Source organism: Cavia porcellus, unplaced genomic scaffold (assembly GCF_034190915.1).
Source record: "Cavia porcellus strain 051 isolate PalLab524CR breed Dunkin Hartley unplaced genomic scaffold, mCavPor4.1 scaffold_16, whole genome shotgun sequence".
Lineage (NCBI taxonomy): Eukaryota > Metazoa > Chordata > Mammalia > Rodentia > Caviidae > Cavia > Cavia porcellus.
This window is the reverse complement of record NW_026947499.1, coordinates 14,607,342-14,632,389: the sequence shown is the minus strand read 5'-3', so window position 1 is coordinate 14,632,389 and position 25,048 is coordinate 14,607,342. Positions and strand designations below refer to the sequence as shown.

The window sequence follows — 25,048 nt, the reverse complement described above, 5'->3', positions numbered from 1 at the left end:
GTCAGCTTAAGAGGAGGAACGGCTTATTTTGGCTCAAGGTTTCAGACTTGGGCGGCTCATTATTTTGGGCCAAGGCAGCATGTAGTGGAACAAACCTGCTCACATCGTGGAGGCCAGGAAGTAAGCGTGAGCCCCAGTACACCCTACAGGGCACACCCCCCAGTGACCTATTTCCTCCCGCTAGACTCCGCCTCTGAGGTTTCTGCCTTCCTCCAGTACAGAAGGGCCCGCAGTTGAGAACCAAGCCTTCTGCTTTATGGGGCCATTTAAGGTACAACCCATAACACGATGATGACCAAATAATATGAATATAGCACTTAATCTCCACTTAGTACATGCCAAGCACAATGCCTGGCACATAGTAAATGCTCACTAAAACTTAGCTACGACTACATCTATGAATATATTGTTGTATAATAGTTTATTAATAGCTTTATTAGGGAGACAAGAGTAAAGGGAAGTAAAAAAATATTAAGATACATTTTATGCATGTACTAACATCCCATGATGAATATCATCATTATGTACTGCAAATGTGTATTAATAAACACTAGAAATAAAACAACATTGCTATAATATGTAATACATGCTATATAATTATTGTTATATCTCAAATTACATCACGTATGAAGTATCACCTGACCTGTGCGTACATCCAGGACTCTATGTTGCACAGTATAAGGATGGTGTAAGTGTATTGTGACACACTGTGTTGTTACAGCACGGATACTAAATTTGCACTAATGATTATGTAAGGAAGCTGCTGTTGGCCTGCCATCCAGTAAGTGCTGGTGAACTATCTGAACTCTTTCTGCTGTCGTGTGTCCTGTGCATGAGCAGTCACAGCATGAGGAAAACAAAAGGCCTTCAGCCCACCGAGGCTGCGACAGGGCAGCGGGCAGTGGGCTGTTGAGCGTTCCCGGGCCCTCAGAGCCTCTGTGGAGCTGTCCTGCTCTCCCTGGGTTCTGGGCTATGAGAGGGAGGGCGTTAGTTCTTCCTCTGCAGGGAATTTGCCTGTGGATGCAAATACGCTGATTACTTGAGACCTTCTCAGTCAAATGATTCTCTCCCCTCTCGGCTGGCCCCCAGAGCCGGGGATGTTATGACAGCGGACAGCGGTCTCCCTGGTAACCACGGAAGGCGTTGGGCCACTGGCTGCCGCTGCAGGGATTGCAGTACCCTCGTGCAGGTCCGATAACCCCAGCCAGCCACCCAGTGCTGCTGGTGCTGCTCCGCTTGGAAAAGGAGTTCAGGTTTGTGTCTAGAGGCCTGATGCCCGCTTCCAAGGGTATTCGTTTACTGAAAAACAGAGAGAAACATACTGGGCACTGACTGTATGCCAGGCGTGGCTCTGATCGCTGGGAGAAAGACAGGCCAAGCCCGTGTTGCTCCTGAACTGACAGTCTGATGGGTGTGTGGTGGGAGGGGGAGGTGTAACCATGGAAACCAATAAACAGGATAATTTGTGCGACAGCAAAGTGCTACTGAGAAAAAAAAGCAGGGTGACGTGATGGTGACATTTCGGGGTGCTGGGGAAGAGGAGACTCCGGAGGGTGGGAAAGTGCGTTTGTGCCCACAGCAGGTGCGAGAGGCTCTGGGCACTGAGAGAAACAGGTGCCAGGCCAGGCCCTCTGGTTTCAGGACTGCTGACAACAAGGGAGCAGGGACAAGGTGCTTTGGGGCTCCTGAGGGGACAGAGGCCGTGGAGCCTGCTCGGCAGCACTCCCAAGCCTCAGTTTCTCCATGATGATGAGACCCCATACTTGGCCTGACCCTGTACACCAGAGACCCTCGAGGGGGTCTGGGCTCAGTGTCTCTCACAGCATGGCCCCTGTTCCTTCCAACTTCTAAAAAGAGCACCCCAGGGTGGCAGGTCTGGGCTGTGGCAAACCAAGCCCTGCGGACTTACCCATAGGTCTCTGGGTTTGTCTTGGTTTAGATTCTGAGTGCAAAGTTTCCTGTCTCACATTAGGGATTTCAGACACGATTATTTTTAGCTCTGTCACATGTCTTGAGTTTTTAATTTTTTTTTTGTTTACGCTGCTAAATTTGCCATCATGCTAATACGGAGTACAGTAATAAGGCACGGAGGGTGCTCAGATGGAGCCCAGCCTGCAAAAATTTTCCATCTGCTGTGGAAGGGGCCAGCCTGCCCCCTGGTGTGGAGATGAAGAATTGCACCCCAGGGTTCTGGCTGGATCCCAGTGGGATCACACAGGGGACTGCGAGCTGTGGGTGCTGGGATCCGGCTTCTGGGACCAGGACCGGGTTCCTGACCTGCTTTGATAGCTCTTGGACAATGGCCTGTCCAAGTCGCACACTGCTTTCACTGCGAAATAATCCAGTCCGTGGCTGGGTGTCTGATCCTCCAATCACTGAGCACCTTGGTTGGTTTTACAGACCTTTCCCAGAGTCACTGAATGAGGATTTCTGACAGATGGGCCTGGACGTTCAATTTCTAAACAAACCACTCCCAAGTAATTCCAAAGCCTGGAAATTGGGGAAAGAGAGAAATGATATTAAAATAATCTAATACTTGGGAGAACTATGGCCCTCGGTTTTTTCATCTGTAAAATGGGGCTATTATGATCCTAGGGCTATTGTGAAGATTCAATGAAATTATTGTATGTGAAGTGTTTAGTAGAATGCCTGGCACATATATAAACTATGCTTAAAACCTTAACGAGGTGGCTGGTATTAACGATGACTCAGGTATATCTTTACTGTTAGCCAATGTCTGATTATCATGAGATTTGTAACTAATTATATAGATCAGCAGTGCCCAGCTTTTTTGACACCAGGGACTGGTGTTGTGGAAGACCATTTTTCCACGGACAAGGAGGGAGGAGAATGAGATGATGGCTTTGAGATGATTCAGAGTGCGAATCCTCCATAACCTCAAATATGCGGTTTGCAGTGGGGTCTGTTAGATTCTAGGGCTGCGGCTGACCTGGGAGGAGGCGGCGCTCCAACCACAGGATGATATGAGCTGGGTAGACAGAGGAGGCTTCGCTGGCTCCATCCCTCACTTCCTGCTGTATGGCCTGGGCCCTACAGGCTGTGGGACTCTTAAATAGATAAGTCAGGCCTTTAGAAAAATTAGACACACAAGTCTCCCTTCCAATAATGGAGAGAAACAGTTGCTGATATTTTGGTAGGAGAGTTCCCTTCATGTGGGTGCGCCTGTGTGCAGGTATACATTTTATATTCAGAGGATGGTATTGTACTAGACCTGTTTTGCCTACTGATCATGGTGTTCTTTGTGTGTCAAGAAATGAGTTAATGGGCCAGGGGTGTAGCTGAGGAGCTGAGCACTTGTCTGGTCTGCCTGAGGCCCTGGGCTCCATCCCCAGGACTCCAAAAACAACAAACAAACAAACAAACAAGGGTTTGTTAGACTTCAGTTGTAATCCCAGTCCGGTCACTTAGTAGCTCGATGGGCTTGGACCAGTTATTTGACCTTTCCAGCCAGGTGTTGTGGCACACACTGGCAATCCCAGCACTCAGGAGGCTGAAGCAAGAGGGTTCCTGCAAGTTCAAGGCCAGCCTGGACTACACGGTGAGACCCTGTCTCAAGAAACAAAACAAAATCCACTTGACCTTTCGCGGCCTGACTTTCCTCCTTTGTAAACAAAGGACAGTGGTTATCTCTCAGGGTCGCTGTGAGGAGGAAGTGACGTAAATCAGGTTATGGCAGCTGGCTCGGAATGAGACCCTGTTAACCGGCAGCTGTAACTTCAGGCTTGGGCACCTGGCCAGTCAGCCTCGGATTCCCACGAGCTGTGTGATCCGCCCCCTTTAGCACACACTGTCTGGTTAGGTTCCTGGTTTTCACTGCTCACATAGCCCCAGAGGTGAACCTGGGCCCCTGGGCCTAGGAGGGCAGGCTGGACCCCTGGGCTGCCCTCCCCATCACTTTGCCCCCTTGCAGGCCCCTCAATCCTAATGCCTCGTGCATAGGTGCAGGATCCTAGTCCTGTGTCCCTGGAGACACTTCCCAGAACCCAGTGCTCCTTCAGCACCTGGGACGGGGATGTGTGGGGCAGGAGGGGCTCAGCCCACCTCCTGTGCAGACACCATCACATGTGATGCCTCAGCAGGCCGGTGAGGAAAGGAACGTGGGCCCATGTTTATTTTGTTTTTTGTAGTACTGAGTGAGGGTTGAACTCAGCACCTTTGTACTGAGCAAACTACTCAGTACTTTTAAACTTATATTGTGAGACAGAGTCTTGCTCAGTTGGCTAGGCTGGGCTCAAACTTGCAATCCTCCGGCCTCAGCCTCCCAGAGTGCTGGGATTATAGGCAGGTACCACCATGCCGGGCTGTGTGCCTATTTTATAAATGAGAAATTTGGAGTCTCAGAGAGCTGCAGTGACTTATTCAACCCTCAGAGCTAGAGTTTAGACGCTCACAAAACCCAGAAGACTCCTAAGATCAATAAGCATCGGATCAAGGCCTGACTTCTGGATTTCCGGTTCTGAGAAAAAAGGCCTTGGCCACATCCTGGTGGTGCCCTGCTAACGGGATGGGATGCAGCTTTGAAACTGAGCCCCGCTCCGCCACTTCCATAACTGTGCACCTGAAAGAAGGCTTTAAACTGTGCAAGCCGCAGTTTTCCCGTTCACAGAGTGCGCTCAGAGCGCCAGCCCCTTGGGCCACGTCCAAGGCGGAGGACCCGGCCAGAGGACCCGGCCCTCGGCACCACACGGTGGTAGGCGCTGAGCGAAGGTCTGCGGCTGCTGTGGCGGTGTCGTGAGGACTGAACCCAGGGATACTGAGCTATATCTCCAGCCCTTTTTTATTTTGAGACAGTACCTCACCACATTGCCCAGGCTGGCCTTGCATTTGGCATTCCTTCTGTGGAGCTGAGATTACAGGCATGTGCTTGGTATATGGTTGTCCTTAGTAACGGCACTTTACTTTTTATTATTATGTTGATTTCATTTGCTCTTCCAAATCAGGAAAGGGCTCCTTTCTACTTTAAGGTATCCAATGTCTTTATTATTAATGAATTATAATGCAAGAAAAATTGTGTTCCTCTCTTCAATACGGTATATACCAATATGGTCTCAAGGAAGAATTTATAAGGACTTATGAGACAAAGTGACATTTGAGGCAGCCTTTGGAGAAAAAGCAAGGTTTGCATGGATTGATGGGATAGTGTATCTGTTAGTTATGAGTCCCAGTAATGCTGTGTAACAAGCAAGTACAAAATTCAGTGGCACACTGGGTAGGCATGTAGGGTCAGTGGTAGGTTGGTGGTCCTTCTGATCTTGTCTGTCTGTTATTGCCAGTGTGCTAACTGGAGATACTTGACTCTACCCTGTGCAGTCTTTTGCCTTTCAGCTGGCTGGCTGAGGCACCTTCTCATGCAGATAGCAGATTCAAGAAAGCAAGTAGCAACACACGAGCCTCTTCCTATTGGGTGAATCAAGTCAAGTGTCCAACTCAATGGGTGAGGCTGGGCACAGTACAAAGGCTACGGATACTGGGGGTGTAAAGGAGTCAGTGCATCTTTCCTGTTTATCCCAGCTGTGTATGGAGAGGCTGGAGGAGCCTGAGCAAAGGGACAGACAGGTGACATTCACAGTGATGTGATTAGGCAGTTGCATTGAAATGAACGCAGCGCAGATGGAGAACTGGAGTGGCAGTGAGCCCTGAATAATGGCCTAAAGAGTTTAACACTGTCGGACTGTGTTTCTCAGAGTCATTCCCTGAATGTCACTGCCACCACACTTTTTGATCTATCTGTGTATTTCCTTTAGATCAACCTGACTTTTAAAAATGTGAAAGTTAAACTTTGTACGAGCATGGTAATGGGAAACTTCTTGCTGTAAGATGATCAAGGAAATCAATACAATGCAAACCAAAATATCATGGAACTGGGGCTCCGGGCATCACCTGCCCGAGGCTCTGAGCCTGGCTGCCCTTGGTTCCAGAGGGAGACTGGCAGGTGTTAGGGATGCAGTGGCTCTGAACACAGCCTGTCTCCTTGCGGTCGGCAGGGGGCTGGGGAGAGGTCTGCACAGGGGAGAATGCCAGCTCGTCACTGGCGTGTCTGGTGCCACCTTGTAATCGCCGGCAGCCTGCGGTGGGAAGCGCTGTGCTGGAGAGCTGTGCCGCGCCCCATTGCTTCTGCCGCTCAGCTTCGGAGCTTGGCCTTGTCTGTCAGCCGATGTCACTGGCTTTCAGTGGACAGCGCTTCGTTTTTGTTTTTCTTCAAGCAATGGAAATGGCATTGTTATTGTTATTATTATTTTAAAGAGAGACCAGGTCTTTATTTCCTTTGCAGTATTTAAAATGCAACACAGGCACATATGAGTTTAGAATAACAAATAATGAAACCTTATTTATTCAGAAGACTGAAGAAAACCACTCAGCAAAAAGTCCAGTTTGCAGATGTTGCTCATGAAGTATATGTGCATTATTGTCAGGCAATTTGTCAATTATGTAGATATTAAAGTTAAATCATATGAATCTCAAATTCGGAATTTAAATAATGACTTTGGAAAGCACAGGTTTTAAAAACAATCTAACTGACGTGTCTTCACTTAACAATATGACTTTAATCTGTAGTTTTTCAACTGTGGAAACATGCTAACGACTGACTTTTTAAAAAATTAATTGTATCGGTACATTTTAGATCCACATACTGATAACGTTCATCAGACGGAATTTGTGCCTGAACATGGTGTATCTTGATTCCTGTTTTTTTCCTAGTCTCCTCCCCTCCGTTCAAGCCACTTCCCTTCCTTATTTGTTTCTGTATTTTCCTTTTCTCTTCCTTTCTTTCCACTCTTCCCTCCCTTGTTCCCCTTCCCACTTGAACATTTTCTTCCTATTTCACAAGATCTGTTACACAGTTTGGACCTTTTTTACACTTTCAGTTTCTTACACCAGAGAGACCCCGCGATGTTTGAACAAGCGTATCTGATATATTCCACATAAGAGTGTGGTCTCAAGGTGCATCATTGAACTGCACCTAGACATGTCTCGAGTTTATTATTATTCGTGGCAGAGTAGTGCTCCCTATAAAAGAACCATATCTTCTTTATACATTCATTGGTGGATGGGCATTTGGGGCTGTTTCCAAGATGTAGCTATTACAAACTGTGCTATTATAAAGACGAGTGTGCATAAATCCCTGTGATATGATCCTTTTAATTCTTTTGGGAAGACACCAAGGAGGGGAATAGGTGGGTCAAATGGAACCTCTAGTTTTGTTTGTCGAGGAAGCTCCACATTGATTTCCACAGTGGCTGCACCAGTCTACGCTCCCACCAACAGTTCAGAAGGTTTCCTTTTCCTCCACAGCCCTGCCAGCATTTGTTATTGGTTGGTTTCTTTTTTTTTTTTTTTGTACCAGGGATCGAACTCATGACCTCACACTTGCCAGGCAGGCGCTTCTGCCACTGAGCTAAATCCCCGGCCCATTTTGGTTGATTTCTTGATGAGAGCCATTCTCTCTGGAGTCAGATGAAATTTCGGCATTGTTTTAATTTGCATTTGCATCTCTGGGATGACCAGTGATGTTGAACATTTCTTCATATATTTATTTGCCATTTCTATTTCTTTTCAGATATGATTGACTTTTAACATTTATTGTTTCCTTTAAAACGGATTAGTTTTAATTTTTAAAAAAATGCTTTTTCTGGATACTGGTAGTTGGTTAATTTAAGGACTAACCCACAAGTTAGTTGTTAAAGATGCTTCTGAACTCATGTAACACAAAATCAGTATACTTGCTGGGGTGTTTTCAGAGACTTTTCTGAGGGGCTCTGCACAAATAATCCCCTTCAACCTTCTCTGGTTAGGGAGTAGGTACAATGTAACTCTCATTTCCGGGAGAGAAAACTGAGCTTAGGGCAGTTTGAAGGTTGCTGGAGACTTTCAACTCCTCAGTCACTTAGGGAGACTCCTAGCGCCCAGGCCACCTGCTGTTCGCTGTCAGGCCCACACATTGGCGTAAGATACAAAGTTACAGAGCTGACTTATGTTTCTCTGGGCCTCTGTGCTTGCTCCTTTTTTTTTTTTTTTTCACTTACAAATGAGCCCACCACTTAATCAGTGCAAAGGAAATGGACACGTGTGCTCTAGGCATCTTTACTGCTGTGAAAAACAGCATCACATCAGGAGCTCAAGAGCCTCCTTGGTTTGAGTCTTCTCCATTGAAAGTTATAATCTTTTTTGTGTCTTATGATTTATTAGATTAGATGTAAAGAGTCATCAATATTAGACACAGGTTTCGCATCTCAACCTTTTTCAGACAGGTTTGGCTCTGGTTGTGTGCAATATATCAGAAGATAAACTCTTGAAATTCCCAGAGCCTAAATAATAGCTGGTAATCAGGTGGCACTCTGTCAGTGTCCTTGGAATAAACCAAAGGTTAGGGACGCGCAGTGAGTGGATAGGATACTCAAATTAACCCTTTAATTAAAAAAATTCTAAATAACAACAAAAAAAACAGAACAATGTATGCTTATATGAAAAGTTAAACCAGTACATGTTTATAGTGTACTATATCATTTCCTGTATTCTGTCGGCAAACTGTTAAGGTAAATATGTATTTGCTATCATATTTTTCCATGTGTTTATAAACATTATCGACACATAATTTTTTGAAAACATGAATGCAATCATATCCAGTTGCATTTTCCTGGCAGATAAAAATCTTGGAGACTTTCCCAGATCAGTATGTGTTAATCTGCCTTATTTTAAAAAGTTTTATAACAGTCCATTCTATAGATGTGCTAAGACTTATCGATAGCTTTTCTATGCATACATCCTTTTGGAAAAATTGTTTTCACATTTTAAAAATAACAAACTAGACCGCAACAGCCAGCCAGCATTTTTCCCTGCACACACACGCCTGTAAAATAAGTATTTTGTAGGAAAATTCTTGGAAATGAGATTCCTGGAATCAGAATGCATGGGTATTAAAATGTTGCTAGGAAGTTCTAACCCAGACAAATTCTAGTTCCAGCTTGGGAAAATTTGCAACTTAAAAAAAAAAAATTCTTTCTCCAAATAAAATAAAAAATAAGTAAAAAGGTTCAGGGATCCAGCTCAGGGGAGGCCCTAGACTGAATTCCCAGTACTGGAAAAAAAAGAGTTACCCCTGCTGACTTCCTCAGTGGACCCCACAACTCTCCCTGCAAACGCGGAAGTGTACAGCAGGCTGCACGTTGGCTCCAGGTAAATACTTTGTAGTGTTCTGTAAGGAACGCCAGCAGCCCTGAAGCCTGTATGAGGAGGCTTCTCAAACTGATCCCTTTTCTGGGGTATTGCCGAGCCTATCGGAACCTGGACTTCAGAAATATTCCTACATCTGTCCCCTTCACAGCAGGTAACACAGTCATTGCATTTTAAAATATTGCTATAGAGAAGCAAACAGGAAAAAATAGATCAACCATAATCTCACCCGGGGAGATAACACCTGCTAACATTTTGTTCCAGATCTCGGCAGGTTTTTTTCTAGCCTTCTGTACAGAGGTATAAATCCATGTACCACGTTATTTTGGGTGATACGCTGTCATAAAAACACCTTGTCATGGGTTTATATCATTCTCTAGTAGTGAAGAGTTAGAGCATTGCCAATCTGTTGGGCTCTTACCAACTTAGAGCCGCAGGTTCATGACTAGCCTTCCGTGTGTCTTGGGGATGAAACCCTAGAGCAACAGTGTCCCTCAGGGATGGACAGCCTGTGTGGCCATGTGTGGAGTTTGGAAATTTCTAGTAGCCACTTTGACAAAGAAACGGATGGAAGTGATTTTAACGTTGCATTCCACCCAGGGTACCCCAAATATCATCCCTTAGTCATGCAACCAGTATAAAAATACACATTTTGTTTTGAAGTACTGGGGACTGAACCCAGGGCCTGAGCTACCTTCCTACCCCCTTTTTATTTGTTTTTATACCAGGTATTGCTGAGTGACCAACTTGTCCAGGCTGGGCTTGGACTTTCGGTCCTCCTGCCTCTGCCTCTCAGAATGTGAGGATGACAGATGTGTCTCCATCACTCCGGGTTTTAATGTTGTTTGGCATCCCTGACTTTGAAACTCAACATGTATTTATACTTACACATCTCAATGTAGGCTTATTTTATTTTATTGTGACACCAGGGCTTGAAATCAGCTATACCTTGAGCTACACTCCTGGCCTGGTTTTCCTGTGTGTGTGTGTGTGTGTGTGTGTGTGTGTGTGTGTGTGTTTTGAGATAAGATCTCACATTGTTGCTCAGGCTGACTTAGAAGGAGTGACTCACTTGCCTCAGTGTCCCCTGTGGTTGGGACTGCAGGCATAGGCCACCATACCTAGCTCAATTTAGTATTAGTCTCCCAAAATAATAAAATTAAATTTAATAGAAAAAATTTTACACGGCTTTGGGTTTCCCATTTCATTTAAATTAACTAAAATGAAATAAAGAGGGAGGCCAAGGGATGCAGGAAGGTGGAGGGGAGGAGAAGGGGAAGGATAAAAAGAATTCAGATGTATTATGTACATGGACCAGCTTCCCATGATGCATTGCAAACGTACTAATAAAGAAAAAATAAAATTTAAGAAATGAAATAAAATGAAAAAGTGTGTTTCTTGGTTGCTCTGGCTTCATTCCAAGTGCTCAGTTAGCCATAGGTGGCTGGTGGGCTACTCTGTGGCCAGGTGACCTGAAGAGTAAACAGCTTCACTCTGAGGGGCTCAGCAGTGTGCTGAACCAAAGCAGAATTAAGGAGGAATTCCTGGAGGTGGGGTTTAGGGGTTCACCGGCAAATGCAAGATTAAAAGCCACTGGGGTTGAGAGACCTGAGCCCAGCATTTAGGCCAAAGCAAGGTGGCCCCTATTTCCATAGCTAAAATTTGAGTTTAAACATGTTCTCTAAATCTTTAGGAAAAGTTTTGCAAAATTTTAAAGGACATTTAACCACAGAACTAAAATTTAATAATGGCTTTTATTTATTTATTTTTTTTGAGATGGGATCTCACTATGTAGTTTAAGCTGGCCTTGAAGCCATTGTGTAGCTTGGCCTGGCCTCAAACTCACAGCAAAACTCCTGCCTGAGCCTCCGAGTGCTGGGATTGCAGGCGTGCGCCACCATGCCTAGCTTAATAATGGCTTTTAAGTTAAAATTAATTTTCTGTATCTTCCAAATAAAATAAAAGCTACCATCCATTTTTGATAAACCTGTGTTCATCCCACTGCAATGCAAGTACAATAATCATATGTTGTATTAGTGTATCTGGAATGTTTTTTATTTGAAATCTCAGTTTAGGTTTTAGGGGAAAATATGTTTTTAAAAAAATTCTTCTATTGTAATTTCTTCCTCCTTCCTTTTGTGGTTTGGGAGCTGCAAACAGGGACTTCACATTAAGCTACATCTCTAGTCCCTTCAAAGATTTTTTGCAACAGCTTCTTGCTAAGTCCCTAAGCTGCGGTCTCCTGCTTCAGAGTGAATGAACAATGTCTGGCCTATTGGCACCACAGTGGAGGGCTCTCAGATGCTTACAGAATTCTCCTGCATACCTTTTGGTTTATTTCCCTACCCATTTAAAATATTTTTAAGCATAAGTACAACAATCCACTGAAAATAAATATATTTTGCAGCATCTCCTCATTCCTTGAGCTCATTCTTATTTTCTTAGTACGATTTCCCAAACTTTTACTCTTTTTCCCATCCCAGCCCTGAAATCATTGACATCACTGGGTAGAAATTACATTTAGCAGCCTTGGGGCCCCGCCTGAGCCTCTTCCTTAAGCGTGGCCCCCTTTAGCTGCTAGCTGGAGTTCTTTCCTGTTTTCCTTATTCAATCTAGTCTTGTACTCTTTTCTGTTACTTTCTAATTAGTTTCTAAAGCCTTGTACCATTTTCTCTTACTTTCTAATTTGTTCCTGAGAAAAAAGAAAAAGAAGCAGCCTCCAAGATCTGGGTTCTAGGTATACAGATTTTTCCTATAATGTTGTTGTTTCCAGTCTCTTCTGTGAATAGCACGTATGTATGACGTGTAGATGGTGTGTGTGTGATGCATGCATGTGCACATAGACACCCACACGTACATCAACATTTATTTGTATATGCGTGTGTGTATTTGTATAACCAATACCTTTATTCACAATTCAACATCATGGGGTCAGTGCTAGCCTTTCCCCATCCCATATCTGTATTGCTTTTCCCAGAAAGTGAAAAAAATAATCCTTTATGTATTTATTTGGTCAATCTATGGTGCTTTGCTTATCTCCCATCTCTATAATGGGCTTGCGAGCTTGGATACTCTCTCCTTCATTCCTGAATCTGGCAGGACTGTCTTTCCATCGTGGCTCCATTGTTTACATTGTATAGACTCTACTTAGTTCTGATTTATAAAATTTGTTCTACCTTTTCACCTGTTTATCTTAAGTGAATACAATATCTGTTTTATTTCTGATTCTTTTCTAAGTTCTGATACTTCAATTTTGAGATTTGCTAGCTCTGATTTAAGTTGGTTTTTTTCAGATTATGTATCATTTTCTTAATTTCCTAGAGCTTCGAAAGCATAGGTTAGTGTTGTTCTGTTTTGTGAGCATATTTTTTCTGATGTGCTTGCCTTATCTATAGGAATATTTTGTCACTGTTTCTTTTCATTATTACTTTGAATGGGATTCCATCCTGCATATTTTTTTTATCTCTTGCTGTTTTAACGAATCACCCCAAAACATAGCAACTTAGAACAAACCATTAATTATTTCACATTTCATGTAGGTTTGGGCTTTAGAAGTAGTTTATCTGGATGGCTCTCACGCTGGGTTTATCACCTGTTGCTGTCAAGATGCTGATGAGGGCTGCTGACAACTGAAGGCTTGACTGGGGTTGGAGAATCCCCTTTGGGAATGGTTCCCTGCCATGACTCCCACCCATCTTGATAGGAAGCCTTGGGTCCTCACCGTGGGAATCTCTTCATAGCTGATTGAGCACCCTCATAACATGGCAGTTTAGTTCCCTCAGAGAATGAACAAAGAAGAACCAGCAGTACCTCCTCTGTTTTGGCCTCCAAAGTTGCACATTGTCATTCCTGCCATAGTCTGTTCATCAGTAAGCCAAGCCGACACTTGAGAAAGGAATTAGGAGCCACCTCTTTTTTATTATTATAATTATTAACACGTAGTAAGTGGACAAATTGCTTTGGTATTTTTTTTTTTTTTTTTTTTTTTTTTTATCGGTACCAGGGATCGAACTCACGACTGCCTGCTTACAAGGCAGGCGCTTATGCCGCTGAGCTAAATCCCCAGCCCCTTGTATTTTCATAAATGCATATTAGCCTCCACCTCTTGATGGGAGGAGTCTGACGGCATGTTGTTTGCTTTATGAGATTTTCTACCTCTGTCCCTCTCCTCCAACCCCTTGATGTAGACTTTCTCTTCTTCTGTCCTATTTCCTTTGAATTCTGCTATTGTGTTGGGTAAACCCCTTCTGGTTTAACAGTTATCCTCAAATTGGCTGGTGAAGTTTTCCAGTGAATACCTGGGGGCCCTTTTGGGGTTCTCCTCCATTCCATGAGAGGTCCCTTTTCCCTTCTATGTTCTCCTGTTCAGGAGCAGAGACCATCTAGGTTTTGTAGCCTTCTGTGTTGCAGTTCCTGGAGATAATTTGTCATCTACTTGTATTTAAAGTGCAGTCTGTGCACTTCTGATTTTGCTAGCTTTTTGTTTTCTCTATCTTTATGAGGAAGGGTCAAGAGAGACCCTTTCCACCGCTGACATGTCTCAGAATCCAGTTTGGCTTTTTATTTTAGGTAGAAATATTAGTAAAAAGAATCATTTCCTTTCTTTCCTGCCATTGCCTTAAGGAGGTGGCAGTGCAAGCATATGGATGGATAGCACACTGGGCCTGGCCTCAGGGGCAGTCTGTCTGTCTACCGTGAAGACAGTGGAAAACCGAGAGCCAAGGGTCCAGCAGTGCAAGTTCTCCAACCTGGAATGCGACCCACGTGCCCAGGTCCTCAGACTCTTTGGAAGCAGCCTCAATTTGGGATTTTGCATGAAGTGTTTATATTTTTAAATGTCAGCAGCTAATTCTAATGCATAACAAGTGCTGAGTGTGCCTCAAATATGTCCATGAATGAGATTCTGTCCAGGAGCTGGTTTTGTTCACACGTCCCTCATTGCCTGTGTGACCTTTGATCGTATCCTCTGACCTCGTCAGCCTTGACTGGTTTGCTCACCTTGTTCACTCTTGTGCCTGAGCCTATAAGCTGTGTCCGTACCTGAATATCAAGACTCTAAACATTCTTGCTCCATGGCAGATGTGTTAATCAGTTTTCCCTCACTGTAACAAAACACCGGGATAGTCAGCTTTAAAAAGAGAAAAGGATTATCTGGGCTGATAGTTTCAGAAGTTTCAGTCTGGGGTGGATGACCCTGCAGCTTTGGGCTGGTGGCCAGACAGCACATCATGGCAGAAGTGTGAGGTGGAGGAAGCTGCTCATCTCATAGTGACGGGAAGTGAAAGAGACTGGCATCTCACAGTCCCCTTCAAGGGCGCTGCTCCAGTGACCTCTAACTCCACTACATCCCACCTCTTAAGGGTCCCATCACCTCCAAGGGCATCAAAGCCTTGAACACGCAGGCATTTGGGGGAAATTTAAGATCCAAACCATGGTGGCAGGAGCTCAGGAAAGATTCAGGCAGAATTGAACCACTTCTCAAGACAATGGCAGAGCCATAGTAGGGTGAAGAATGGCCCTGAAGGTGGCATGCCCTAAACCGTGAAAGCTGTGACTATGTGATCTCACAGGGCAAAAGGAACTTTGCAGATGTGATCAAGGATATTGAGATGGGGGATTATCCTGTGGTTATCATCGTAAGAGTCCTGACCGAAGGAGGTGGGGGGGTCAGAATCAGTGTGAGGACCTGTGATGGTGGAGTGATATGAGGAAGGGGACAGGAGCCAAGGAGTGCAGTCATCTCTGCAAGTTGAGAGCAAAGAAACAGATCTTGCCGAGATCTGCAGTGGGGGCACAGCTATGTCGACACCTCAATTTTAGCCCAGTGAGCTTGATTTTGGACTTTTGCACCCTGGAACTGTTGGCTAAAAAATTGGTATTGTTTTAAGCTGCTAAGTTCATAGACATTTATTTTAGTAGCCAAAGGGGAGACTAACAACTTGGATGTCAAGATTCCCTCAAGAAGGGGGACCGGGATGTCCTTTAACCTACCCCCAAGGGAAGAGGCTTTAGTAACAGAAACCCAAATCCAGTTTAAGAAAAAAGGAAAAAAGCAAGAACATTTGTGAGCTGTCTGGTTTCTCTGCTTACTCCAGGGTCTCTGCTGATGGACAGAAATCTGTGGTCATGGAGAGAGGGTGATTCTGTCTCTCCATGCTGATTTCCTCTAGTCCGTCACACCAGCAGCCCTGGGCTTCTCTGACACCCAGCCGCTGTGGGTCCTGCTGCTTGGAAGAGGTCCTGAGTTGCTTTTCAGTGGCTCTGCTGGGTTCCTTGTTACCTTGACCCCAGCATGGCTGTGTGACCGGGGCTGGATCACAGCCTCCCCTCCAGCCAGGTGGGGTGGGCGGGCAGCTCCCCTGAGCTGCACGGCCTCAGAGGCCAGGAAGGGTGTTCTCGGCAGGCAAGCGGCAGTGTTCTTTTCAGGAAAGGGGAGAATGGAGACCAACCAGGAAGAAGCAACTGACACCCAACACCACCATCTCTTGCTCCAAATCCTGGGATCCCAGATTTCCAAAACTTTCTTTCTGATAACTGTTGATTCACAGAGCTTTGAAAAGTCACAAGCGTCTCATCCCTAAGGACTTTAAATTTTGTTTCATTTAACTATCTTTATTACATATGTTTTAGATTACGTAGATAATGTGGTCTAAGTAACCACTGAAACAATGCCAAACACTACAAAGAAACACATACACGTTTTGCTGTGCCCCGTGTATAAAGTCGCCCTGTCCCAAGCTGGAAGCCTGGATTTATTCTTCCTCATCTTGTCCTCTGATTGGGCACGTATGGCCTGCTTTTCTTCTGCTAGTGTTGCTGGTTTTTATGGATCTAGCCGTACAGTCTTCTGTTTCACATTCTTGTCATTTCTCCCCGATCCTGAGTTCAGGTCCATCTCATTTTAAAGAATTTGTCAACCCATGAATACTTGTGTGCTCTTAATGAGTCAAGGGGCATCTGTGCGTTTAAATGAAATATTACTTTTATCTTGTACCTCATCCGCCCTTTCTTTTGCCCTAGAGGATCAGGCATCCTTTGAGAGAGACTCTACCTTTACAAAGATACATAAATGGAAACGTTTTCCATGGGGATGGGCATTGTTTATTTTTATTTATCAATGTGTCTTGGGAACCGTGCTGGATCACTGCTCAGCATGCTTTGTAATTTTATTTTGTAGCTGCCCAGGGTTTCTTTGTGTGACTGTAGCATGGTTTATTTGATGCCTTTCCTACTGATGGACCTCGGAGTGTTTGTAATCTTTTGTCATCACAAACAGGACTGTATGAAAAAGTACCTTGGACACAGGTGTTTCGCCTAGGATGCATATCTGTAGAAAGAGTTTGTAGAGGTAGATTTGTTGGGTCCAGAATATATGGAATGAAAATGTAAGTGCGTACAGCTAAAAAACAAGACAAAACAAAACCCTCCACCAAGATGGTACCGATGCATTCCAGTCCCGTCCCCACCCTATGAAATGTTGGAGTTTGTTTGCTCATTTTCATCAGCATTGTGGGTTTGGGGCTTTCTGTTGCTACAACAAAATATCAGAGGCTGGATACATTATAAAGAAAAGTTTATTTGGCTCATGATTCTGGTGACTAGAAGGTCCAATTAGCATGGTGCTGGCTGATGCTATGATGGAGAAGTGTAAAGGAAACCAGAAGAGACCAAGCCTGTGGGGTTGGCCTAGCGTTTTAACAGCTCATTCTTGAGAGAACTACGCTAATCTCTTCCAAGGTTGGTACCCCAGGACCAGTCACCTCCATCAGGACCACCTCTTAAAGATTCAGCAGCTCTCAGGAGCATTACACTGGGCACCAAGTATCCAGCACATAACCCTTGAGGGGACACACTTAGACTGTATGCAACCCACAGCTGAATCTCCCTGAAGTTGAACCCAAATCTCAAAAACAGAGTTGGCTGGGGTTTGGATGGAAGGCAGCATGGTGGGGTCCTGGGGTTCCTGCCTCTGCTCCTTGTGGCAGTGCTCTGAGCAGGTCTTTGTCCTTCTTTGTCTCTGCAGAGCAAGCTGGTGAAGTACTTCAGCCGTCAGCTGTCCTGCAAAAAGAAGGTGGCCCTGCAGGAACGCAACGCCGAGCTGGATGGCTTCCCCCAGCTCCGGCACTGGTTCCGGATCGTGGATGTGCGCAAGGAAGTCCTGGAGGTGACCAGGGGCAGCCCTGTACCCTTTGACTCTGACCCTGACCTTGACCATGCCTCTGCTGTTCCTCGGATGGCAGACTTTAGCTGTGTCCAGCACAGCTCATGGCACATAGCGGGCCCTCCTCTGGACAGACTGGAGGATGCAGGCGGGGTCTCCGATGTGTCCAGAGTTGTTAAGGCCGTGGTTCTGGGCTCAGTCACAACTTCCTCCAGCCATGCCAGTCTTTAACAGAGTCAGGTTAGCCCAAGCATTTCACCTCCTGGGTCAGCACTGTCCAGTGGAACTGACTGCTATGACAGAAATAGTTTGTATCTGTGCTGTGTGCTGTGGTAGCCACTGGCTATGAGTGGCTGAGGAGCACTTGGACTGTGCTTAGTGAAGGAGGCTGAGGAACTAAAATTTTAATAGGTTTAATGTTAATTAATGTGGCCAGCGGCTGCCATGTTGGATTGCATGATCTTAGAGTGTCGGTCTGCCCAGCTTTTAAATGCAGGTAACGATTGTCAGTAGCTGGCATAATAAAATGAGATGATTTGTATAAGATGGTCGGCTCGCGTCTGGCTCCTCACAGCACTCAGTAAATGTTTCCTTATTAAAAACTTTTGAGGTCCAGTAACAGGTTTTGCAGTGGTAAAGCTTGGCTGGACCACCTGATTCTGTGTGTCCGCCATATTCTTAAGGTCTCAGGAGTTGTAAGGTTTCCTCGCCCTCTTGGATCTCAGGAGCTGGCGCCAAACCACTGCTACTGGTGCCAGTTCGGCTCATAACATCCAGCCTTCAGTGCCAAGGATTATTTAAGGCATTTGCGTAAGGCTCAACAATTGAGATGATTCAGTGATGAGCCTCTCAGTGACCGTCTGAGTGGTTGGGACTAATACCCCATTCTACAGATTGATAATCGAGGCTCAGCGATGAAGTGACCTGTGCAACTGTTGAATAGGCAGGAGAATCCAGCTTAGATGGCTACAGTTAAGTGCCTGGCCTGGGCCACTTTTCAGAAGCTTTGAGGCCCCTTTATCAAGGGCTAATTATGGAGAAAAGAAGGCACAAACGAATCTTCTAGATGAACGGTTGAAGACTGGTGGCTCTCAAACTGTATCTGATCAACAGATAGTTCCTGTTGGTGGATATGATTCTTAAAATTTTATTTTAAACCAATATTTAAAACACTGAACAAGTTCTCCTAAGGAGTTCAAAGCTCAGAGCTGAGGGAGTATCTTGGTGGTAGAGCATGTGCCTAGCATGTGTGAGGCCCTGGGTTCAGGCCTAGTAGTGCAGAGAGAAAACAAACAAACAAACAAACAAAAAAACAAAACAAAGCAAAAGCTCAGATCTTTGGCTGCAAGGTCAGAATTGCTAATGGTGCAGTCTCTGTCCAGTGAATAAGCTGATGACCTGGGTCTCCTGCCCCTTTGGGTCCCCGAGGCTTCCTGCAGTCCACCGATTTGCTCCTTTCCATTCCTGGGGTGCTGGAACCTGACCTTGCGCTCAAGGTCTCTGACCTCTGAGTCCAAAGCTCCCCGCTTGGGAGGGGGCGGAGCTGGTTTTGCTTTCTGCCTGCAGTTCCTGAGTGTGTCCACCAGAGGTCCTCCTTGCAAGGAAGCGGCAGTGTAGGCGCAGCTCCAAGAGGCTCAGCTGGGTTCAAGCTCCACCACCTGCTCCTGTGTAGCCTTGTGCAAATACCCTAACCCCTCTGAGTTTAGTATGTTGGTCTTAAATGAGGAGAAGAGTACCATTGCTATGTGGCTTTTGTAGCATATAAAGAAAATTTATGGAAAGCACTTAAACCAATGCTTCATCCACCTTAGCTGATACTGTTTTATCACATGTATGTGCCGTCTGCTCTCTTGTCCAGGTTTGTAAAGGTTTTCTCCACCTTTACTGCCATAAGAATTAGTTCTCCACTTTTTATGACCTTAAACTTCAGTGTAAATAATTTAAAGTGGAAAAATTAAAATGCACGAGACCTGCAGCCAGCAAAGAGGAGAGAATCCTTTCATGTTGCGCACGATCTCATCTCAATGTGATTCCTCCTGTACCTCAGTCCCGGGGTTAGCGCCTTTGATACAGACCTCACCTGCAACCTGCCCCAGTTTGACAAAGCCCCAAGAGACTCAGTTCCTGTTCTGTTTCTGCCCCTGACCAAGTGCGCTGTCTGGGCTTTGGCTTTTGTCCTCCAGCTTACTTATTTATTTATAAATCTTTTGGTGGAATGTGTGTGTTGTGGTTTTCCTGTTTCTGGTTGAGTTTAATGGTGGGAATCTGAACTTTGTTGTAATACACAGATGTGACCACCAGAGGGCAGAAAGCGCTCACACTATTACCCTGGATAGCACCATCCAAACATTTGAAACCCTTATTTAAATATTTGTGTAAAAACATTGGCTACCATTAAATGCTAAAATGAAGGCGCATAATGTATATGTACTATGTATATATATACGTATATTTATGGACGGGTAAATACAGAAGTTCAAGTTTTGAAGAGTGCTCTTATTCTAGGCAGACACATTAAGCACTGGGAGCCTAGCTCACCATCTCAGAGGCGTCCCTTGCCCGCCCCACACCACTGCCCAGCCTTCCCACGTGGCTTTAAGGTACAAAGCTGCGTGCTATATGGCGCTTATGGCGCTCATGCACAAATCCGGTCCCATTCCCGGCCCTGAGTCACCCGTGGACTTTCAGCGTTTACCCGCTTACAAGCAGATATGCTCGAACCCTCGACCCTGTGACCGGCACAAGAGGGTCCCGGCACAAGTTGGAGGGCAGGCAATAGCAAACCCGAGACTCAAACCCAGAACTGTGTGACCCCACATTACAGACTCACCCCTTACAGTACAGGACATTTGCACAGCGGTGTGTCCGCCTCTGGGCGCCGCTAGGGGGCAGTGTGGAGGCGCTCGCAGCCTGGTTGATGGTTTTCTGTTTCCTGCCCTAGGAAATCTCTCCGGGTCAGCTGAGCCTGGAGGACCTCCTGGAGATGACCGACGAGCAGGTGTGTGAGACGGTGGAGAAGTACGGAGCCAACCAGGAAGAGTGCGCCCGCCTCAACGCCTCCCTCTCCTGCCTCAGGAACGTGCACATGTCAGGTGAGCGGGCAGGGGTGTGCACCCCTGTCCCCAGCATGTCTGCCACCGTCCTGCAGTGTCCTGTGTCCGGTGTCCGCAGCAGAGCAAAGGTGGGCTTGGGTTTAGTGGCCCAAAGACGCTGTTGGATTTGAACTCAGCCCTGGGACAGACTGCTGAATCCCATGGGCGACGAGTCCTGGATAATTATGGTCCTGATCCAGAAATACTGTGTGTGTGTGTGTGTGTGTGTGTGTGTGTAAGATCAGGGTCCTTTAACCTTTGCATTGCGGACCACTGGTTAGCATCTCATTTTCTTGCATAAACATGAAGGTGTGCTCGAAAACGGTGGTGAATGTTTAAACAAAAGAAGTTATCACAGTTAAACACACACAGCTGCTAACCCCCCTCACCATTCTCTACCTGGCTTCAAGCAGGCTCAGCCCACCCGTCTCGCCAGCAGCTCTGAGGTCCCCTCTCCTGCCCGTCTTTAGCGATGCTGTCAGGGCTGACTTGATGTTCTGAATCCGTTCAAATGTTTACCTTTCATGTCGTCTTGACTCTGGGGAGGAGCCAGGAGTCATCTGGTGCCAGGTCTGGTAAATAGTGTGGGTGAGGGCACAGAGCCAGCCTGCCTGCCTGCCTTTCCGTGGGCTGGCACTCGGCCGCAGCATTTGCTATAGTTTTGAAGCCACCTGTTAAAGACCCTCAGGAAAGAGGACTCCAGAACTGCTTCGGAAAGCGGCGAGCGTGATGGGATGAGTATGTTCAAAGGAGGGAGTGTTCTGAAGGGGATTCATGGCAATGTGTCTGTATGTTCCAGTCACCTCTCTACTGTTCATTCGTTACAACATAAATCAGAATATAACTACTCCGGGCCCTACATCCTAAGGGACCTGCTGTTCTCATTTGGTATAATTTTTGGTATAATCCTTCTAGACAAGTGGGTATATATCTACGTCTTTAAAAAAATGGAGTTAGGTTATTTTGACGCTTTTAAAAAAAAAATCTAACAAGATAACCTCTGGGCTCTATCAATTTAGGTTCAAGTGTATTGTCATCTCTCCTGAACCTTTCCAGGAAGTTGCTCAAACCCCTGTCGGTCTTCCTTAGCATAATATCAACCATTGATCCGTTCATGACCCAGTCCCCTCCCAGTAGCCTGATGTCTAACATCGTCACCTCGGGGCTTAGGTTTCTACCTGTGAATTCTGGGAGACGTGACATTCAGACCACAGCAGGGCCCTGGGCTTCACCTGTCCAGTGCTGACCCCTAAATGCCTTTCTCCACTTTCTTCCCTCCCAGCCACGCCCTTCCTCAGTATTGTGACCCCTGTTGCCCTTTCTCCTGTCTGGCTTGACCGCCCTCTAGAGACTCACCTTTCTCCGGCCAAAAACTAGAGGCAGAACCCCGATCGGCTTTCCCGTGGCCCACTGCCCTCCTGTCATCCTCGACCTCTCAGAGCCCCGGTCCTCGGTGACATCAGCAGTCAGGTTGGCTGCTGGAGAGGTGTGCCCGTCCTGTGCTGCCGCCTCCCCTCCAGCCGGGACTGGGGACCTCGGCCCGCGGACAGCAGGCCCCTTCCCCGACCCCGCCGCTGCCCCTCAGCCGCCTTGCCGAGCTGTCTGATCTTTCCTCCTCTTCCGCTCGGTTCCTTCTCCCCGGCTTCTCCTCCTTCTGGCCTTTTGGTCATTTCCAGCCTAGTAACTTGTGGTCCCTTTTGCTTTCCTGAGGACAGACTCCAGCTGGAGATGGTGGGCAGCCCTGCCTTCCTTCCTCCCTTCCCTGCTGCGTCTGCCCTCTGGCCTGTCCCTGTCCCTCTGTCTGTCCTGTGCTCACTGCGAGATCCAGGACTGAGCTGAGACTTGGAGGGGGCAGGCAGGGAAGGAGAACAGGAAACGGGAAGAGGAGGAGGCGGAAGTGCCCTTATGAGGGGGGCGATGGGCAGGAGCAGTGCCGAGGGCAGGCTGGCACTGTTACCTGGTGGGCACCAGAGAGGTGAGGCAGCCCGAACTGACAGGCGGGCGTGCTGGCCCTGGGGCGGTGGGCTCGTGCGGGGCTGACACTGCAGGCAGCCGTGGGGTCCTTGCACAGCTCTGGGACTGACCTCTCTGCAGACTAGCAGGGCACAGAGCGGGGTGCAATGCCGGGTGGTCCTTCGGGAGGCCCGCAGAGCATGCAGGGGCCAGGAGGGCAGGGTGCCGCCTCAGGCAGGGCCCCTGGACCCTGGTGACATCTGGAGCTGGCTTCGCGGGACCCACCCCGGCTGCTTCTCCCGAGACTAAGGGGGGAACTGGCAGGCAGGAGGGAAGCAGGAAGCAAAGCGTCCCGAAATAGGACAGCCTCAGATGCTCCCGCTCCTTCCCAGTTTGGGCTTTGAATGAAGCCCGCCGCCTTCCCTGGTAGAGTCTTCCTTTGAGCGGCACAAAGAGGGAGAGTGCGTCTTGATTGGCCTATTGTTCCAGCTGCTGCTAACTTGGGGAAAGCTGGGGTCCGGAAGAGCAGCCCCTCCCAGAACCAGAACCATGGTATGTGCTAGCATGATGTCCTTCTGTCCCCCGGGGTGTGCGCCGTTCCTCCTGTCCTAGGCGTTTGGAATCCCTTACCAGTCCATAGCACTGCAGGAGGGCACCCTCGAGAGAGAGGGACAGACACAGTCACAGTCACAAGCCTGCTTCTGCACCAGCAGCTCAGCCATGCTGACAAGCTCCACCAGGGAAGCAGAAGCAGCAGGGTAAACATCTGAGGGCGTTGTGGATTGTAAGGAGTTCGCTTCTGCACCTGCTGAGGGGCTGTCTGGGCTGTCTGAGAGCTGCAGAGGGAGGCCTGGAGGGGCTGGGAGTCTTGGGCACACCATGGGTGGAATTTCTTTTGCTCCAGGGAAGCCTCAGCTCTCAGAGGGTGGAATCCATTTACCCAGGTCAGGGGAGATAATCACTGATGATGGACCTTATCACCTCTGCAAAGTCCCCTCACAGCAGTGCCTTGGTAGTGTTTGGCAGAATAGTGGCGGGGGACTGTAACTTAGCCTAGGTGACCCCTAAAACTGACAGTGAGCCTCTCCGGGGAGGTGACATGTAAGTTGGGACTAGAGTGACTGAGACACCAGGCTGGAGATGATCAGGAGCAGCAGCATTCTGAGCCGAGGAAACAGAGCCTCCAGGCCTCCGGAGAGGGGGAGGGAGGCCCCCGTGGTGAACCACAGCCAGTGTGCTAGGGATCCAGAGCTGGGTGACAAGCCACTCCCAAACCAGTGGCTTAAGGCTTTGGTGTCCTGGGAGTCCGTGAGCTGCTAGGCTCAGCTGGACAGTCCTCTGTCCCTTGTGGAGCTGGCTTGGGCTGCTGCAGTCATCCGGGCCTGATGGGCTGGGGCATCCAAGATGGCGCGTGCATACAGATGGCAGTTGACACTGAGGGTGACAGGAGAGGACTGTCTGCTGGGTCGCCATGTGCTGCCATCTTTCCTTGGGCTCGTGGTCACAGTAAGAGTGAGCCTTCCAAGGGGAAGGACATGGAAGCTGCCAGTCCTGAGCCTCGGCTGACATGTGGATGATTGGGTGAGGGTCAGACAGCCACACTTGTGCCCCGGAGGGAGAGGACGGGGAGGAGGGCTGCCGGGACACCCCTCGGAGGTTATTGACTCTTTACGGCTCTTGTCTCCATGAGACCTTCGCGAAGGACCCCCCCCCCCGTCGTGGCCACCCAGGGTGCAGTGTCAGGAAGGGAGGACAGAGGATAAGCCGGTCACCCCTGGTGTTGCTGTTTGTGTTGGGGGTGGACTTCCACCCCTCCCCCTCCTCCTCTGTCCTGCGTCCTTTGAGGCTGGCCTCAGTGTCTCTGTCCACTCCCTTGCTCTCCTCATCTGTAGAGCAGGGATCTCGACAGTGTCTTCCTCCTGGGCTTGACGCAGGGAAAAGTGTGACAATGCCAGCACAGCTTCGAAACGGGCCAACTGGGCGCTCAGTACGCATCGCATCTGGGTGTGTCCAGAGCGGCTGCCTTCCTTGCCTGGCCCGCTGACGGTTTTTGGCAGGTGGTCCTTTGGCCCCTGTCTCTTCCCCACCTGCTGCCTCTGTGGAATCCCCCACGGAGAAGAGAGAAGACCCGGCTTCCTGGCTTCATCACTGATCGGCAGCAGAGTCCCTTCCTCTCTTCATTGCTGGCACTCGGGAGGCACAGAGTGACATAAGTGCGGTGTTCCCCAGGGGCCCAAAAGGCCCCTCAACAGCTCCCTCTCCATGGTGTCTTTTTCCACTGGCTCATTGTATCTGGCTGCTTTGGCCCTCTCTTCCCTTACAAGCCCTGCCCCAGGGCCTTTGAACGGGTCATTCTGCCCCAGTCTCCGCCAGGGCTGCCTCTTTGTCATTTTAGTCTCAGTTCAGATGTCACCTTTTCAGAGTCCCCTCTCATCGCAGACAGCCTCTGTTGTTACTCCTTCTCCTCCTTTTCTTCCTCTTGCTTTTCTGTTGTAGAGCGGGATCTTGCTGTGTTGCCCCCACCTCCTTGCTCAGGTGTCCCTCCCTTTCTGGGCTTGCCACGCTGCCCGACAGCCACTGCTGTCTGATTTCCTTCACGGTCCCTGGCACATCTCAAATGATTTTGTTTCTGATTGCCTGCCTCTTCCCA

General features: G+C 47.6%; 1 protein-coding gene across 4 annotated transcripts in view; it reads left to right on the top strand.

Annotated features, from left to right (window-relative positions):
• Window positions 1-25,048, top strand: part of Ksr2 (kinase suppressor of ras 2) — a 397,441-nt gene that overhangs the window by 71,363 nt on the left and 301,030 nt on the right. For all 4 annotated transcript variants that reach the window (XM_063225734.1, XM_063225732.1, XM_063225735.1 and 1 more), the window contains exons 2-3: window positions 17,216-17,356; window positions 20,295-20,445. In XM_063225734.1, the coding sequence (XP_063081804.1) occupies window positions 17,216-17,356; window positions 20,295-20,445 (292 nt within the window). The remainder of the gene's footprint in view (window positions 1-17,215; window positions 17,357-20,294; window positions 20,446-25,048) is intronic.